We start from the raw sequence: 18,106 nt of genomic DNA on the forward strand, positions 1-18,106 counted from the left end.
CCCAGCCCAGAAGTAAACACCATGCGTCAGAGTCAGGGCGCTGCCAGCCCTGGCGGTGCGGCCTCCAGCCACCCCGTCCGCCCGCCCGAGGCTCTGGAGGTGGCAGGGCAGGCCTGCTCCCGGGCCCCCCCTTACCTTCCAGAACATGAAGCTGACCGGGTCCACCACTGTGGGCTGGATGATCTCTCGCCCAGGGAAGATGCCCCACGTGACGGCGTTGGGCTGCAGCTCGGGGGCGTTGGTGATGTTGTCACCCTGCGGGGGGGGGGGGGGGGGAGGGGGGGCGCGGTGGGTAGGGGCAGACTTGGGGTGCAGACAGCTCCAGCCCTCTCCCCGGGGGTGTGCTCTGCCCCTCCTCCCACCGTCACCGCCCCACCCCTGCCCCGGCTCTGCAGCTCTGTGATGGGCCACAAGCCTGAAACCCAGACGTCATCCTGGGCTTCTCCTTCCTCCTACACACCCAGCGGTGCTCTCACTTCCTCTCGTGTCCAGCCTCGTGTCTAGCCTGGCCAGGCCTCTCTTTGCTACGCAGACCACCAGGGCTGCTGACTCTAGTCTCCCCTGGCCCTGTTAGCTGTCCCCTGGGACCTGCCCAAAATAAGACATGGCGCCAAGGCTCCCTCTTGCCTATACGGGAAAACCCAAATTCCAAGCAGGACAATTGAGACCCCTGAGGACCAGGCTCCGGCTTAACGCTTCAGCCTCACTCTGACCCCATTTGGCAGTGATGCCTTTGCACGCCCTCTGCCCTTTCCCTGGGATGCCCTTTTACTCCTCATCCTTAAAGATTCAGGCCACACAGGAACTCTCCAAACACCTCCCCTGATCCCTCAAGCTGGACATCCCTCCCTTGGATCCCCAGCTTCTTCCTATGCTGAGCTTTACTGTTATAAAGTGCACCTGCTTACACCCATTCATAATTATTCACTGATGGCCTCCCTCGCTAGGCTGGGAGCTCTCGGAGGGCAGGGACCTGGCTCTGTCTGCATATCCATCTGGCATGACGCGTGGCCCCGCTGGGGCACTCCATGACTGCTGAATGGTGGAGTAAACGTGGTGCCCTCACCCCGGCCCTGCTGAGCGCCCTTTGACCCAGGGCCGGCCCACCTTCACATCCACGATGTGGTAATTCACCCGGAGCTCGTACTTCTTCAGCACCTGCAAAAGCGCCTCCACTGTCTCTCGGGAAGTGAAGAACTCTAAGTAGGCCTGCGGGAGGGAGACAGGTGCCATCACGTAACCCCCAGTCCTTGCTGGATGCCTTCGCGGGGCGCTGCTGAGTGGGCCATGTGCTCTGAAACACCAGACGCCTGCCCTCCTGACCGTCCCAGGGAGGCATCCACGAGGACACTTGTAGCAGAACACTTAAGGCGTCGGGACTAGCGGTGGCCACTGGTTGGGAGGTGAACCCATAAGCAAATGGAGGGGAGCAGCTACGTGAGGTTTCTCGGTCTGGACAGGTCTGAGGGACGTCTGCCAACCCTTCGTCCAGTTGGGGAAGGTTCCATGGAGAAGTCGCTCCAGAAGCTGTACAGGGGGCCCAGTTTGGCAAGTAAGGCAAGAGAAGCCTGACACACCCCATCCCCCTATCTGCTGGGTGGAGGGCTTCTCCAGCACCACCTGGCCACCAGGGATTAAGCTGGGCTTATTTAAATTCACTTCCCAGAGCCCTCAGGCTTTAGCTTAGAATGTAATTTTAACTCCAGCAGCCCCAGGAGAAAGGGGTCCACAAGGAACAGTAGTAATAGCTCCCAGTTAGGGGATGCTTCCCACGTGCTAAGCACTTTACGTGCTTTGCCATGCTTCATCCCCAGAACACGACGTGACATATCCCCATTTCACAGACGGGAAAGCTGAGGCCCAGAGTGGTCAAGTGACCAGCCTACCCAGGTCTGTCCGACTCCGAGCCTGAGCTCGCATCCACTCGGATCCCCGGCCGCTCAGAACAAACAGCCCCCGAGACGAAGGCCTCTGTCCCCAGCCCCGGGGAACCCCTGCAGGCAGGTCAAGCGGGGGTAGCCCCGTGCGTCCCTGCCACACCTTCTGGAAGACATAGCCCCCGCCGGGGCCCCAGCCCACGACGGGGTCGGAGGACGGCTTCCCGTTGATGCTGGGCTGGGAGTTGATGGTGAGGATGCCCCGCCGGTTCACTCGCAGCAGCTCCTCCTTCATCAGGCTGGTCTCGGCCGCCAGGGGCTCATCGTTCCAGGGCAGGCAAGTCACCTGGGGAGGGTAAGCCGGGCTGGGTCCCTCCCGGTCACGGTCCCCATCAGAGGCCCAGCCTGTCTCTGCTTCCGTAAGCCCCTTCCCGGCACCCCACGTGGGGACCCCCCAACTCACCTTCTCCCTTTGCTGAGGTGCCACCTCCAGGCACAGCGATGAGGCTCAGGGTGGGGCAGTCACGCCCGCGTCTGGCCAATGGGGCGAGGGGAGGGACCCAGGGATCCCATCCCAGCAGCACTCACCTTATAGCCGTTCTGGTTGGGCTCTCCCGAGAGGTAGCGGGCAAAGACTTCAAAGACACTTTCTTCACTGGTCAGCTCCTCCCCCCACATCTTCAGCAGCTCTTCCTTTGGGGACTTGCTCTTCAGGTAGAAGAGGTAGTAGTCCTTCAGCTCCCCAAAGGCTGGAGAGGAGGAGTTGCCCCTGGCGGAGGAGGTGCCCGGAGGTCAAGGCACACCCCTGACCTTGGGCTCCAGACAGGAGCATCCACCTGCCCCGGGGTGGGGTGTGGGAGGCATTCCTGTGAATCCTGTCCCGAGGGCTCCACCACGATGGGTCTCCCTCCTCCCAGGAAACAGTTCATTTGCAGTGGCTCACCAGCGGCCATTGGGGAACTCATCCCACTCCTGGGTGCGGTAAATGTAACTCTTTGGTCTGGAGGCCCAGAAGATGGGACGGACATCTTCCTCCCGGCGCTTGGGGTGGGCACTGATGGCCCAGGGCAGGGGACGTCTGGGTGAGAACGGAGACAGAAAGGGTCGGGGCTTGGCCAGAGGGAAGGGGGCACCACTGAACCTGGGTTTTTCCATCTTGACTCGTAAACGTCAAGCCGGATGGCATTCCCGCTGAGACTGGAGCCCTAAGGGTGCCACTAGCCACGGCACAGACATCCCTCTGTGCCCCCGTGGCAGCCAGCACTGCCAGCTAGGGCGCACGCATTCTGTGACTTCTCTCTGATCTCCCTGCCCACCCGACTCTCCTCTGTGGCTCCAGGGCCTGAATTCGGGGCCACTGGCCTCACCTGGGGTCCTCGATCCACATGCCCAGGCGCTTCAGCACCTCTGTGGTGGCCATCTCGCGGTTGAGGGTGTAGAAGTGCAGGCCCGGCACCAAGCCGCTTGCCAGAAGCTCCTGGCACAGGCTCAGCGCCTGCTCGATGCCGTAGTTGCGGATGGCAGCGTCGTTGTCTTTGATTGGCTCGATCACGTCCTTGATCTGCTGCGGCACCTCCAGCTTGGACAGCTTTACAAGCTGCCGGAGGGAGTGGTAGCCCTGCCCAAGACACAGGGGGCTGCGGGTCCCATCTCCCTGCCCGTCTCTCACCCCAAATACTTATCCCCCCACCAGGCCTCCTGGCTCTGCAGTGTGACACAGACTGACCCAGGAAAGTCAGACCGTATTGTACCAGCACTTTTTGTACTCTGCAGGGTACAGCAGCTGCCCACAGCATTGTTGCCATTGGTCTGAGCCGGCCCTTTGGCCCCTAGATGTATCTATTGATAAAGGGTGGTCATCTAAGCCAGTGGTTCCCAAGCCTGACCAATCACCAGAATCGCCTGCCAAACTTCAGAAATGTACAAATTCCCAGGTCCCACCTCAGATCTATTAAATCAGAACTTCTAGGCATGGGATCTGGAAATCCATGTTTTAAAAGAGCTTATTAAATGATTCTGGTGACAGCCAAGTCTGGGAAACACTGATTTAACCCAAATTTATAATGAGAGTAATAATCCCTTTTAGTGACACTTATCAATAAGCCCCTCCAACAGTTACTGTTGCTATTTTGGGGAGACATAAGAGGTAATCAAAAGAGGGTGGCAAGACAACATTTTGCAAGGACTGAGCACCTGTCTGACGAAAACCTAATGAGCATCAAAGAAGAACTTTGGCCTGAACTCGGCACTTCAGGTTCACTTTGGCCTGAACCAAGGCCCTGGCCTGTGCTAGGCCGGGGGTGGCAGGAGTCCATGAGCCCTCTGGGGACCCTCACCTGAATAGGGAAGATTCCGGGGAGGATGGGGCAAGTAATGCCTATCTCGGAGCAAGCCTTAACAAAGCGGAAGAAAGTGTTGGCCTCAAAGAAAAGCTGGGTGATGATGAAGTCGGCTCCCGCTGCCACCTTCTCCTTCAGGTGCTTCAGGTCAGCCTCAAAGCTCTCTGAGTCGGGGTGGCCTTTGGGGTAACCTGCCAATAGGGATGACAGAAGGGAGAGACTGGCTCCACCTGCTCAAGGTGAGTGATGAAGCAACCAGAGAGCTGGGAACGGAGAGCTCCGGATCCATACCTTCCAACCCCACAGCACGGACAGGCTGAAGCGGTGACGGCTGGGCTCATCTGATGTGCCCCTCACCCTGGAGGTGACCCTCGGTGAACGCTGCCTTACAGCCACCCTCCCAAGAGTGGGGGTGGATTGCCCCCAAACACCCACACTGTCCTGCAATCAGCCAGGCCAATCCGGCCTGCACTTTGTGGCCACAGAAGAGAGGAAATGCTACATTCACACTGGCCGGGCAGCCTTGGGGTAATGGGCTTGACTCTAGGTACTGGATTAAAACAGTGCTTGTAATTTCATATTAAAATAACTCCGGGGTCCCAGACAGTGCAAAGTCAGAAACCACGTTACACAAGGAATAAGTGAAGAGAGTAGAGATGTTGTGCTCGAAGAAAAGAATGCAGAAAATATGGTAACTATTTCTAGACGCCCACAAGTCTGTCACTGGGAAAAAGGAGTCACCTTAGTCGAGTTCCTCATTCATCATATTCTGTGCTGCTTCTGATGGCAGAACTAGGATCAGTTTCAGAGAGCTGCCTGACAATGGAACGAGCAACCCCACAAAGGAATGAACTCCCAGTGTGTGAGAACGATGCGGCAGGGCGATGACCCTGTGCCGGGGAGGCCGAAGAAGATGGGATTCCGGGGATGCCTGGGAGGTGGGGCCAGACGTCCCCTAGGTTCCTGACTAGCTCCGGGAACAGCGCGCTCTCTTCCCTAACCGACTGAACTTACTAGTGGCTCGGCCTGCACAGGAAAGACCACAGGCCTTAATGAACTACAAGCAGAGTGCCGGCTTCCTCGGCCCGAGGCCAGGGCAGGACCCCGAGCCAGGAAGGGGCAAACCTGAACCCACCCTGTTGGGTAGCCAGGCTGCTTTGCTGTGATAAGGCAGTTTCGTTCTTAAGAAACCCTGAGTCATCAAAGATGGATATAAGAACTACTGTTTCGGGGATGGGCGTGGGAGGATTAAACACTAGCGCTTTATACGTTCAATAACAAGGCTATTTTTCCAGCAGAAATTTCAGAAACAGAGGTTTTAATAGCTGAAACTCTATAAAACCTCAACAGCACCCAACAAATCCAGCAATTGCTTACATCTAGATTTTGCTCAGTTTTACTATATTCTTGTTCTGTCGTGGCCAGCTGGGTGCCTTGTAATCCACCGGTCCTCTTTTTCATCCACTTTACCATAAGCAAAGCACCAAACCGTTCAGCAACTGTACGCTCACAGCTCTGCTGGTTTCCCCTCGTGACCGTCCAATGCCCACCACACGTGGGCACATTCCCCAATCAACCGACTGTCTCGTGGCCGCACGACCAACGACACTTGAATTCCTACCTCCTCATCGGGGCCTCCTAGACTCATCCACCTCAACACCCTCTTCTCAACACAAAGAACAGCAGACATGTACGTGGGGGCCTGGGGACGCAGCCCGAAGTCCCCACAACAAGTAATTTCCTTGAGGCCACGTGGCTTGTATTTTTAAATCCAGATCACTTTGATTTGCTGCTCCACAATGTAGCCATGTTTATTTTAATAAGAATGATATGATTTTCCCCAAAATATTTGAGAAAAATTGTCATGCCAAGGTGATGCGTCAAATTAATCCCCGGACTTCCTGTGTCCCTGGCACACACTGCCTCACCACACCCAAGCCCCCGTTTGAGAAGCTGAAGGCCCAGACCCCATGAGTCGGGGCAAAAGGGAAGGCCACGCCATCTGTTTCTAGCAGGTGAACCTTGCCTCCCGGCTGTAGCTAAAGAAACTAGAGTTGAGCCGATGCAGTTCTCTCTCCTGAGGATTTGGAACTGATGCTGACACCTGTCAATCAGTCTGGGCGAGTCAGGAGCAGGCGGCAGGTCACATGTGTACCGTACATATCAGAGACAGAAAAAGCGTACATATCAGGTCTACTGGATGAAGCATGAAGCAGCGGTGGGGCAGAGAGAATGAGGGAGGGCCTTGGATTCTGCCTGCCTCCTGGTTCCAGCGCTTAATGAGGTCTGATGCCATTTCCTGACCTTGTTCTGAGATTCCCTGCCCCCGGAACCTTAATAAATATACCTCTTTTGTTTAAAGAAGAATAGGGCTGGGAAGCAGGCTAAGAGCAAGAAAAGGCAGAGGAAGGGACTTCCCTGGTGGTCCAGTGGTAAAGAATCCGGGTGCCTTGCAATGCCTAAGATCCCACATGCCGCGGGGCAACTAAGCCCACGCGCCGCAACTACTGAGCTCGCACGCCTCAACTAGAGCCCGCGTGCCGCAAACTACAGAGCCCACGCGCCACAACTACAGAGCCCACGCGCCCTGGAGCCTGTGCGCCACAACTAGAGAGAGAAAACCCGCAAGCCACTGCTAGAGAGAAGCCCGCACACCACAATGAAGAGCCCGCGTGCCGCAACGAAGACCGGACGCAGCCTAAAATAAGAAAGAAAAGAAAAATAAATAAATAATAAAAAGAAAAGGCAGAGGAACGAAAACTTAAGGGGTGGTGGCACGCCTGGGTGGACAGCGGATGACAGAATGATGAGAGGGCAGACGCTGTTTGATTCACCCCTGCACCTCCCTCACCCGGCGCGGGCAGGCCGGCGGTGGGCTGAGCTAGCGGGTCCTGACCTGATCCCCGAGGAGGCTCTCTGTGCCTCTCCTTCCTTCCCCTCTCCGGCCCCACCCACTGGGATACCCCAGCCTCTCACCTGCCACACAGACATCGAAGTAGTCACCAAACTCGCTTCGGATGTGCTTCACCAAGTCTACGGCATAGCTGAAGCCTCCTTCCTCCTCTTCCCACTGGTCACCTACGGGGTCTGCAGGGTTGGAGGTCACAGAGCTGGGTCTCACCCAACCTCCAGGTAGCCTCTCTGTTCCTTCTCCCCCCACACCCAGGACCATGAGCACCTCGAAGGCAGAGCCTTCATATTACTCAAGTTGGTGTCTCCGCTTTCTAGCGTAGCACTTGGTAAACAGCGGGAGGGAAGACAGCAGCCAACCCATCAAACAGTCACTGAGCACCGACTCCGAGGGCCCTGTGCTGGCAGCAGCAGACAGGGAGCAGCTGCAGCTCTGCGTTCAGCCTGGAGCATTGGCGATCCCTTCCCTACTCACACCTGGGTGTGTCCACGCACCCTCACCCAAGCCCACTGCTCGTTCGCCCACCCCCTTGGAACCCTCGCCTCCCGGGAGAATCTCCCACTCATCTCAAGTGAGAGGCAGTCTCTGGGGTGGGGAGCATGAGGCCACAAGTGCCCACCCATCAGGCTCCCACTTCCCACACTTGTGTGGCCCAGTGACAGTGCGTGCCAGAGGCATAACCAGCTATTCTCACTCCTAGGACACATGCCAGAGCTGAACTCTTCGACTGGGCCAAAAGCCAGGTGCAGCCAGGGATTGATTAATTGATTAATTGATTGTGTACATCTGGACAGAGGGTTATCAGGCACCGGCCGCAGGCCCAACTGAACTCCTACTGCGAGGTCAAGAGGTCAACAAGTGGCTCCATCTGTGTGTTGCCCATGGTCCTCCTGACCCACACTGCCTATTGATGCTACTGGCAGGGACGGTACCCTGAGTGTACTCAGTGTGGGACCTGGAGAAAAGGAAAGGACCGTTCCAGGGACAGAAGTCTTCAGGAAAGCAAGAACCCAGAGAGCAGAGTGCTGGCTCCACACCTCCTCTCAGCGCCAGGATGTTCTTCAGGCCCAGACGCTTGGCCTTGTGCAGGTGGCCCGTGATCTCTTCCCGGCTCTGATGGCAGCAGGTCATGTGCAGGATGGTCTCCAGGCCACAGTAGTTCACGGCGGTGCTGGCGATCACCATGGACGAAGTCTCCTTGTCTGAGCCAGGGTCCCCTGCTGGATGCCAGGTCACATCTATGAAGAGGGGACCACCTGCCCCCATCCGGTCAAACCTGTAGGGAATTCCTCTCTGAAGCGGGGCTCCTGGGGGTACACCGCCCTTCACCACCTTCCCATGGGGTCTGGGAGTTAGAGAAGCATCACGTGCAGGCTGGAATCAGACCGACCTGCATTCATATCCTGGCTTTGCTACTCACTAGCTGTGTGATCTTGGGAGAATGACTTGATCTCTCTGAGCCTCAGTTTCCTGATTTCTATAATGTGGCAGAGGACAGTGCCTACTTCATAATAATACTCTGAGGATATCACGACAGATGGCTCCACAGCTCTTAAAACAGCGCTGGGTACACGGCAAACACGCACTCAATGTGCTATCATTACGATTACTCTTACTGTGGAGATAATATATAATGACGATGAAACCAGTCTGTGTGAGAGCAGCCCTCTGGACTTTTCGAAGTGCTTTGCACATTAATTGTCTCCGGTGAGTTAAGACATTTCAATGGTCAAGGGTTCGGGGAACCCTCAGAGTGGCAAGCAGGGCCTCATTCTAGGGACAAAGAGGGTCAGCAGACACAAGTTTCTTTCCTGCCGCCCCCCAGTTCCGGCGCAGCAGCCAAGAGTCCTGCAGAGCACGGCCACATTTCCATAACTAGAATCAAGAGCTATATGTGCGCACATGCGCTGTGTTACAAGCTATAACGTGGTGCATTGAAACATCTTTGTGCCTTCAAACGTCACAACCTTGGGAGTGACACATAAGAAGTGTAAGTGATAAAAAGCATAAACTTTAAAAAAGGAACTGCGATTCATCAAGTGCTAACATGATCCAGTTGGCATTTCTAGATCTCAAGATGCATAATCCAAATTCCTAACTTGCTGAAAATGTTTTTCAGCCAAGCCGCCGTTTTGTAACTTCCTAAACTCTCCTCACGATCCAGCCCCAAGTTCCGCCAAAGAATTTCGTCTGAGAGAATCAACATTTTTAGCACATGGAAGAGTGTGTCTACACATTCCAGGTGCTTGGAGGGGCTTTTACAGACAACAGAAGCTGCGTATCAAAGGATCTACCCTGGCTTTGCTTTTTTCCAGCCCCTGTGGCTGCCTTTTCCTGCTGGGTCAAAGTGCAGCCCAGCCTCAGGGCGGACAGCTCATCTTTTCCCCCTGCCCCCATCCCCCAGTCTGGCCCTACTCCTCATCTTGCGTTGACTCACCTTGAGATGAGATTGACAGCTCCCTCAGCAGTTCGAGGAGGGAAAAATTCTAGGGAGAACCACTTGTCACCAGATTCCATCCTCCGCTTCATCTTCTCCCTGAGCCTCTCGTGTCGTTCCGGGTCCAGCACCGGTGTGGAACACCTTGAACTATCCTTGGAGCTCTCGCTGCCACTGCTGCTGCCCTCCCAGCGGGGGCTGGGGCCGCCATGCCCTCTGGGTTCGTTCACCATGGCCGAGCTCCTGCTGCACGGGGTGAGGCAGGGGGCGTGAGACGGCAGGCAGGCAGCCGAGCCCCAGCAAGGCAGGGTCAAGCGAGAGATGCTGCATTTCCACGCAGGAGGAAGGCCGGTGAGGGTACAGGTGACAACGCGCCCACCCGGTGGCTCCACACGCCAGTTACGACTGTCTGCGCTGCCTCGCTCCAAGCTTTGCCCTCCGCTGCTGCCTGATTCCGCATATGACAGCCCCCACCCAGCACAGAAACATGCTCCTGCAGCCCGTGGATCCTCCGTGACCGCTACCTGATGGAGGGTGGCACTGAGAGCCTCGCGCTGCCGGCCTCCCAGGCCCGCATTCCCAGGGAGGGGCAGCAGTGCCCCGCCGGGAGGACCTTGGGTTTTGGACGGTCCATCTCTGCCAGTGTAAACTCAGACCCCAGACCACTGGGGAAGAAATGGAGGAACCTTCCCCAGCGGGTGTGTCCGACTGGGCGGAGCCGTGACAAAGGAAGAGCTGAGAGCAGTAGCTGGGGCCGGCGCGAAGGGGCGGGGGCAAGGCTTCCCGGGGCGAGAGGGAGGGCTGAGGCTCTAGCGGCCGAAGGCGGATGGAAGGAGGGGGACGTGGGACTGCAGACTGAAGGGTTCGGGTGTGATGAGGCCGACAGATGTTCAGGGTGACTGGATCACATGCCAAGGAAAGCACGGCTCAGCCATGGAAACATCTCCTGTTACTTGGAACAGTTTGTATGCATGCAGGCTGGAAGGGGTGAGGGCTTGACAAAGCAGCCTGATTTCTCCCGAGTTTGTGCTTCTCTGAAAAGACCATGTCATGGGTTAGAACTTGACATTGGCTGGGTTCCAAAAATAGCCAGACCCAAATTCAATATGGGCATGAATTTATGTCCAACTCAGAACAAAGGTTGAACAGTCTGTGCCTGCCTTCCAGGCTGTTCTCCTTACACACACCAGTGAAGTCAGTTCAAGTGATTACGGCAACTGCAAAGCCACCACAGTTGAAACCCTGAACCATGGCAACCACAGGCTGGCCGACAAGAGGGCACAGCACCGTTGGGCAGTTTGGTGGGGAAAATAAGACAAAAACTAAAACAAAACACTACTCTTGCACAGCAAGATGCAAACACACAGTCGTGAAAATCCAGGGTGTGGTGACCTGGAGCATTAGAGGAGCAACGAGGCCAAGTTCACGTCTTTCAGGGAATGTCCACGGCTAAGCCCGTGTTCTTAACCATTTTGGGGGTCCTAGACGCTTGAGAAACTGATGAGATCCAATGCTCCTCTCCCCTAAAACACACACAAGTGCACGTAACACACCCTGGTACACCCAACGTCAAGCAGTTGAGACCAGACCACCCCCAGGGATGCCCATTTTGATTCTGACCTAAAATTCCAGTTTCTCTGTGGGGATGAACGTCAGGAGTAAGAAAGGGGAGAGTGTCAAGATCAGCCTAGTCTGGTCTTTCTTCCGAATTCCAGAGAGTGCCTCATTAATTGTCTGCTGGAACAAAACCAAGAGGGGAGAGGAGGCTGAACCACCCACAAACTATCTGCTCTTTCATTTGTTCATTAAGACTTACTGCATTCCTAGTATGTGCCAGGCACTAGCCTTCTTCCAACATTTTTCACGTGCTACCACTTAACCCATTTTAAGCTAGGATCCCATAGCACCCTGGGTTGCAACTGTGGGTTCACATATTTGTCTCCCCTCCCTCTTCCCAGCTCCCTTGAGACCAGGGCTGGGTATTCTGCCTATGGTATCCCCGTGCTGGCACCCGGTAACAGCCAGCACTCACTGAGCGCCGACGGGCCAGGCGCTGTCACCCCGTCCTCAAAGCAACCCTCTGCCATTTGATGAGCACTTAATCGGTGCCAGGCACCGAGCAGTGGGGGAATACGGAGCCCACCACTCCCAGAGGGGTCCCGGTGGGCACCTGTGAGCCGCCCGATGCAGTGGGCGTCGGGGACAGCAGTGCCAGCGGCCCACGGCTCTTCTCCAGGTGCTCGGCAGGGAGCCAGAGAGATGCCTCTGGCGCGGGGGGCTCGAGGGCCGCGAATCTAGTCACCGGGTCACTAGGTCACGGGCGGGGGCGGAAGCGAAGGCCCAAGTCCACCTCCAGCTCAGGACCGCCTCAGCCCTGCGGTCCTTCAGTCCAGGCCGGGGGCCGAAAGTGAGTCTCCGCTTCAGGGTTGAGGATCGCGGGGGTGGCAGCCAGGGGGGGCTACTCTAGTCCCACCGAGGGCATGTGCGCAGAGGGGGCGGGCCGACAGACCGCCACCGCTCCCCGCCCTCCGTCCAGAGCCCGCCCCCGGGTGGGTGGCCCCCAAGGCCCCCAAGGCCCTGGTCTCCCTCCCCGGCGACCACAAGCCTCGCTGCCACTCACCCTCTGATCGCTGATGACTCAAAGCGCGCGCCCGTCGCAGCTGCGTGGCCCATAAGGAGGCGCGAGCAGAGGGGGCGCGGCTCCGGTGGGGGCGCGGCGCCGGTGTCAGGTTGCTTAGGAAGGCGGGGCCAGAGGGCGGAAACCACCCTTGCGGGCGCCCGGAAGCCCCGCCCCCAACATGGCGGCGCCCAGAAGTCTCGTTGGAAGGCGTCGCTCTACCGTCATGTGACGCGAGCCCTCGCCTCACCCGTCCGCAGCCACTCCCCGTCTTCTTCCCAAGCTCGAGAGGGCCACGTGACACTCCCGAGGCCAGTCACGTGAGGCGCGGATCCCGGGTGGGAGGGGGTTGGCGGAGGGGGTCCAGAGTGGCAGTAAAGGAGGAAGATGGCGGGGTGCAGGGGGTCCCTGTGCTGCTGCTGCAGGTGGTGCTGCTGCTGTGGTGAGCGTGAGACCCGCACCCCCGAGGAGCTGGTAAGAAGCGGGTGGAGCTGGGCTGGGGAAGGGGCGGTTGCTAAGGGACAGCGAGAGGCGTTGCCGGGGGTGGGGCCGGGGCGAGCTGGGCCCGCAGGTGGCAGCGGGTGGGGCCTGGGGACCGCAGCCTGGGCTCTCGAAGCATCTGCCCGGCTTCACGTGCCCAAGTCTGGGGTCATTTCTCTGAACCCTCTCCCTGGAATCTGAGGGAGAACCCAGGCCAGCTACAGTTAATCCCATCCTTATTTTTTTTATTTCCATCTGAAAGGAGTTTTGAATGAAACGAGCGTTTTCGGAGTGAGCCCCCTCGCTGGACTTTGTGCATATCATGCAGCTGGCTTAGTTTTTCCAGCCCTTTCTCACTCTATCCCTCACCCTTTCTGGGTCACTGATAATCCAGCTTCCCTCTGCAAAGCACCCTGGGAAAACTTGAGTTGTTGTGTCCCCAGAGTTGACAAGTCCCTCCTGATTTCAGACTCGGCATGCTATCAGACGGAACCTGAACTCTTTCCTCCTTAAACTGGCAAGTGACATCTTTGAAGTGTCCTGAAGATGAGAGGTTATTTGGAGAATGTATAAGTAGGAATGAAGCGCTCAGCTGATGACTGTAGATCCCCACCACATCACCCCCATCCCAAAAGGTTTTTTTTTTTTTTAGGTCTTGTTCCCATTTGATGATAATGACTCCAGATGATTTAGAAACTAGTAGCTGGTTTCAGTAAATACTTCTGCCTCTTTCCACTTTTAAAACCATTAAAAAGATCTTCCTTCTCTGCATCTGTTTTTCTAGACCATCCTTGGAGAAACACAAGAGGAGGAGGATGAGATCCTTCCAAGGAAAGATTATGAGGTAAGATTCTTAGATGCTGTCTTGGGTAACATAAGTAGTGAGTGACCTGCCCACTTCAGAGCGAAGCATTAGGATTCCAACCAGAGATGCTCTTTGACCTTCTCTCCCAGGGATTGAGTGGGTAAGATGTAACTTCTTTGTGGGAAGGAGCCTGTTCAAGAAGCCCTTTTCTCACCTCAGCCCCAAAGCAGGGTCTGGGTGTGTCTCCAGGCTTTCATAGATCTGTGGCACCTTAACCTGGATAGAGCATGTGTTTGCCATTAGACCGTTTGCTTTTTTACAACTTGTAGAGACCCAGAGTCAAAGCCACTGACAGTGTTTGCTCGTAACAGGTGTGGGCCAGGAGACCTTGCTTCTCTTCTAAGAGAACTGAGTTTTCAGATGATTGTTTCCTGCCCAAGCAGCTTCTCTCAGAATTGTCAGTTCTTGGTTTTAGTTCTGGATTCCCAGAGTCAAAGCCACTGACAGTGTTTGCTCGTAACAGGTGTGGGCCAGGAGACCTTGCTTCTCTTCTAAGAGAACTGAGTTTTCAGATGATTGTTTCCTGCCCAAGCAGCTTCTCTCAGAATTGTCAGTTCTTGGTTTTAGTTCTGGATTTCAAGCATGGGACTCTGAAAGTCTGTGTGGGTGTGTGTGTGTGTAGTAAGGCCAGTGCTGCTGGAGTGCCTTTTATCATTTAATCAGTTTATGATGACATTTCTATGATTTTTGAAATGGCAAAAACAAGCCATAGTTGTGATAGAGGATTCGTAAATGATTTACAAAAAGAAGCTAGGGAAAAACCCGTAACACTGCTTGCTAAAAGATGATTATTCACTTTACTAAACGTCCTTTTCCATGTTTTTTTCTTAAGTAACAAAGTGAGACTCTACTAAATACACTATTTTAACATGTTTTCCCCTCCCAGTTGATAAGAATTTTTGTAGCAATAGATAACTTTTCTATAATATCTTTCTAAATAGGGGAATAACATTTCATTGTGCCACAGTTTCTTTAATCTGACTTCTCTATATTATGAACTGCATCGTTGTGACCATCCTTTCTTGTTCATCCTTAATTGCTTCCTTAGGATCAATTCCAAGAAGTGGGCTTAGTCATGTCTATGTTTAATGCTTTAAAGAAAATGTCAGGTAGACTTAAAAAAATCAATATCCTAGAGCAATAACGTACCCAGACTAATTTTCTTTCTAATATTTTATCTTACTCTGGCTGTAGAATTTAGTGTAACTATTATGATTTATAGCTTCGCATGGAATTTTAAAAAAACTTTTATTATAGAGAATTTCAAACATAGACAAAAATAGGCAGAATAGTACGTTGAAACCCCCTGTACTCATCACACAGCTTCAACAGTCATTCAGCTCATGCCTAACCTTGTTTCACGTATGCTCCCATCCACTTCCCCCTTCCCGTATTATTTTGAAGGAAATTCTATACATCACATCACTTCACCCATAAGTAATTCAGTGCATATCTCTAGTATATGATGTCTTTTTTTTAGCATAACCCAATACCATTTTCATACCTAAGAAGTTCATGATAATTCCTTGATATCAAATAACCAGTGTTCAGATTTTCCAGTTGTCTTATAAATGTCATATGTACTTTTTAATAGTTTGTTTGAATCAGGTTCCAAATGAGGTCCTCACCTTGCATTTGTATGATGTATCTTTTAAGTCAAGTAGGTTTAAGATGAAGCAGATTTCACCTTCATCTTTTTTTTTCCCCTTGCAATTGACTTAACAAAATAATTTTAGGAGTCTAGAACTTGCCAACTGTACCACAGTGGTATAGTGTAATGTGCTGCTCTGATGTGAGTGCATTTAATCAATCAAAAAGCACTGTATCCACTGATGTATTGTCTCGTATTTCTTAAATATTTGTTTGCTTGTACATAGTTGAGAGACTTGCAGGAATTAGTATGAGACAGTCCAGATTGTGCTGTCACCTTGCATTCCCTCATTGAGCCTGAGCCTGGTGATATCCTGACTGTTACTACGACTGACACTGTCTCAGCCTTCATCCTACTCCTGGGAGCTCACTACGGCATCTGTGCTCCATTGACCTACTGTTCCCCCGGCTCCTTCACTGCTTTCACTGTATTGCACTCATATTTGTAATGCATTTACTTTCAGCTGATATGCATATTTATGTAAATTTTATGGGCTAATGTTCTTTTGTGTGAGTCGTTAATATTTCTCAATTAACCATCTCTGCATATGAGCTTCTTGAGAGCATTTGCTATCTGTAAGAGCAAATTTAGCTAGGCACGTAATCAGAAAAGTCTGCCCAGATTTTATTTATGAGGGATCAACTAGAAAACCTTTCTTTTGAAGCTCTTTCTAAGATGTGTTCTTTCTTGCCTTAGAAAGAGTTCATTGCACATACTTGATTCTTTGATAAGTTAGGGGTCTTACAAGATGTTAGAGTCCCTGTTTTTTTTTTTTTTAAATTGAGGTGTTTTTTTTATTTTGTAAATTTATTTATTTATTTATTTATTTTTGACTGTGTTGGGTCTTTGCTGCCGCACCAAGGCTTTCTTCACTTACAGTGAGCGGGGGCTACTCTTTGCTGTGGTGCACGAGCTTCTCATTGCAGTGGCTTCTCTTGTTGTGGAACACAGGGTCTAGGCGTGTGGGCTTCAGTAGCTGTGGCATGCAGACTCAGTAGTTGTGGCTCGTGGGCTCTAGAGCACAGGCTCAGTAGTTGTGGCGCACGGGCTCTAGAGCGCAAGCTCAGTAGCTATGGCACATGGGCTTAGTTGCTCCACAGCATGTGGGAATCTTCCCGGACTAGGGCTTGAACCCATGTCCCTTGCATTGGCAGGCGGATTCTTAACCACTGCGCCACCAGGGAAGTCCGTAGAGTCCCTGTTTTGACATCTATTTTCATTATAGGTGGTTTGAATAATAACAACTCCCTATTTATGGGATGGGGCCATTACCAAACACTATTGTTTTCATGCAGGGCCTGTAGTGCCTTTTTGAGTTAGAAAAAGGCACCCCTCAGAGCTGGGAGGACTTAGAATAAAAGGCCTCCCCCTCTGAGCCGTTGCAACGCCCCAGCTAAAGGCCCATTGAAGGTGCTTTTTTTTTTTTTTTTAAATGCAAATTTTTTTTTTTTTTTTTGGTTAAATTTATTTATTTGTTTATTTATTTATTTATTTTTGGCTGCATTGGGTCTTTGTTGCTGCATGCGGGCTTTCTCTAGTTGCGGCGAGCGGGGGCTACTCTTTGTTGCGGTGCACGGGCTTCTCATTTTGCTGGCTTCTCTTGTTGCGGAGCACGGGCTCTAGGCATGCGGGCTTCAGTAGTTGTGGCGCGTGGGCTCAGTAGTTGTGGCTCGCGGGTTGTAGAGCACAGGCTCAGTAGTTGTGGCACACGGGCTTAGTTGCTCCGTGGCATGTGGGATCTTCCCGGACCAGGGATTGAACCTGTGTCCCCTGCACTGGCAGGCGGATTCTTAACCACTGTGCCACCAGGGAAGCCGTGAAGGTGCTTTTTGTTTGAGCCCTAAAGTGCCCTTCCTGAGTGAATTTGGCCTACATCTCAGTCCCCATATGCCCTCATGGCCAGATGGCATTTTTGCTCATAACCATGGGCAGCAGCCCTGCAGGCCACCTATACTAATTTTATTTTTAAGGAAGTTCTTAGTCCCCCAAACCAAAGAGCAACATATACAGCAGAAATAAAAAGGAAGTTAGTCATGGCAAAGGAGAAGTAACAATATCAGGTTTTAATAACAGATCATGTAGTTCATTGGTACCTGTTTACCAAGTGTCCAACTTTCAGGTAATTTATTTAAAAAAAAAAAAAAAAGATTGGTGTTCTGGTGTTGCAGTTGTTTCTAAATGTCCCTTTTAACCACTTTACTGAGCCATAATTCACATGCTATACAATTTTCCCATTTAAAATATACAATGCAGTGTTTTTTTAGTATATTCACAGAGTTGTGCAATCATCAAATCAATTTCAGAACATTTTCATCACCTGGAAAGAAACCATGCAACTGTTAGCAGTCACTGCCCATTCTTCTTGCCCCTGACCGTAGGCAACCACTAATCTACTTCCTATCTTTATACCTTTGCCTATTCTGGACATCTGTAAGCGTTTTCAATGTTTGTGGAGCCATAGTGTTATTAGACAGAACCATCAAGCAAATAATTAATTGCCAGTGATTTTTATACATATTTGGTATGAAGGATAGTCATATTTTTCAACATGTTAATTTTTTTCTGTTCCTAGAATGTGCTGTCACTTAATTGATTAAAAAATATATACGTGTGTGTATATATGCACACACACATATACACAAACGTGTGTGTATACATACAGCTGACCCTGAACAACAGAGGTTTAAACTGCTCAGGTCCACTTATATGCAGGTTATATGCAGTGCCTGTATTTTCATTTTACAGATATTTAAATTAACTAAGTGTGGGGAAGACTTTGTGTTCCATTAGAGATTACAATATGTGGAATCAAAAGAGCTAGTATCCAAACTGTTTCAGCTTCTTGCCCTTGGGTGAGTCATTTATCAATTTCTTCATTTTTGAGGCAGAAATAGCAAAATTCGGATTTTCGATTGTGTGGGAAGTCTCT

General features: G+C 52.4%; 2 protein-coding genes across 11 annotated transcripts in view; one reads left to right on the forward strand and one right to left on the reverse strand.

Moving 5' to 3' along the window:
• Positions 1 to 12,231, reverse strand: part of MTHFR (methylenetetrahydrofolate reductase) — a 15,775-nt gene extending 3,544 nt beyond the window's left edge. The window contains exons 1-13 of one of the 8 annotated variants that reach the window (XM_068538897.1): positions 12,185 to 12,201; positions 11,185 to 11,298; positions 10,089 to 11,087; positions 9,565 to 9,810; positions 8,165 to 8,403; positions 7,193 to 7,303; positions 4,214 to 4,407; positions 3,245 to 3,495; positions 2,821 to 2,955; positions 2,466 to 2,646; positions 2,041 to 2,223; positions 1,108 to 1,209; positions 136 to 255 (exon numbers count right to left, since the gene is read on the reverse strand). In XM_068538897.1, the coding sequence (XP_068394998.1) occupies positions 136 to 255; positions 1,108 to 1,209; positions 2,041 to 2,223; positions 2,466 to 2,646; positions 2,821 to 2,955; positions 3,245 to 3,495; positions 4,214 to 4,407; positions 7,193 to 7,303; positions 8,165 to 8,403; positions 9,565 to 9,810; positions 10,089 to 10,198 (1,872 nt within the window). In that variant the 5' untranslated portion in view covers positions 10,199 to 11,087; positions 11,185 to 11,298; positions 12,185 to 12,201. Of the gene's footprint in view, positions 1 to 135; positions 256 to 1,107; positions 1,210 to 2,040; positions 2,224 to 2,465; positions 2,647 to 2,820; positions 2,956 to 3,244; positions 3,496 to 4,213; positions 4,408 to 7,192; positions 7,304 to 8,164; positions 8,404 to 9,564; positions 9,811 to 10,088; positions 11,088 to 11,184; positions 11,302 to 11,734; positions 12,149 to 12,184 lie in introns of those variants that run through there. The other 7 variants (XM_068538894.1, XM_068538895.1, XM_068538899.1 and 4 more) reach the window with 7 other exon arrangements.
• A 300-nt stretch (positions 12,232 to 12,531) lies between these two features.
• Positions 12,532 to 18,106, forward strand: part of CLCN6 (chloride voltage-gated channel 6) — a 29,857-nt gene continuing 24,282 nt past the window's right edge. For 2 of the 3 annotated variants that reach the window (XR_011073459.1, XM_068538892.1), the window contains exons 1-2: positions 12,532 to 12,655; positions 13,446 to 13,505. Coding sequence is in view for 1 of the 3 variants with exons in the window: in XM_068538892.1 (XP_068394993.1) it covers positions 12,569 to 12,655; positions 13,446 to 13,505 (147 nt within the window). In the remaining 2 variants the exon portion in view is untranslated. Of the gene's footprint in view, positions 12,656 to 12,940; positions 13,297 to 13,445; positions 13,506 to 18,106 lie in introns of those variants that run through there. The other variant, XM_068538893.1, reaches the window with a different exon arrangement.

This window comes from Eschrichtius robustus, chromosome 3 (genome assembly GCF_028021215.1).
Source record: "Eschrichtius robustus isolate mEscRob2 chromosome 3, mEscRob2.pri, whole genome shotgun sequence".
NCBI classification, from domain to species: Eukaryota; Metazoa; Chordata; class Mammalia; order Artiodactyla; family Eschrichtiidae; genus Eschrichtius; species Eschrichtius robustus.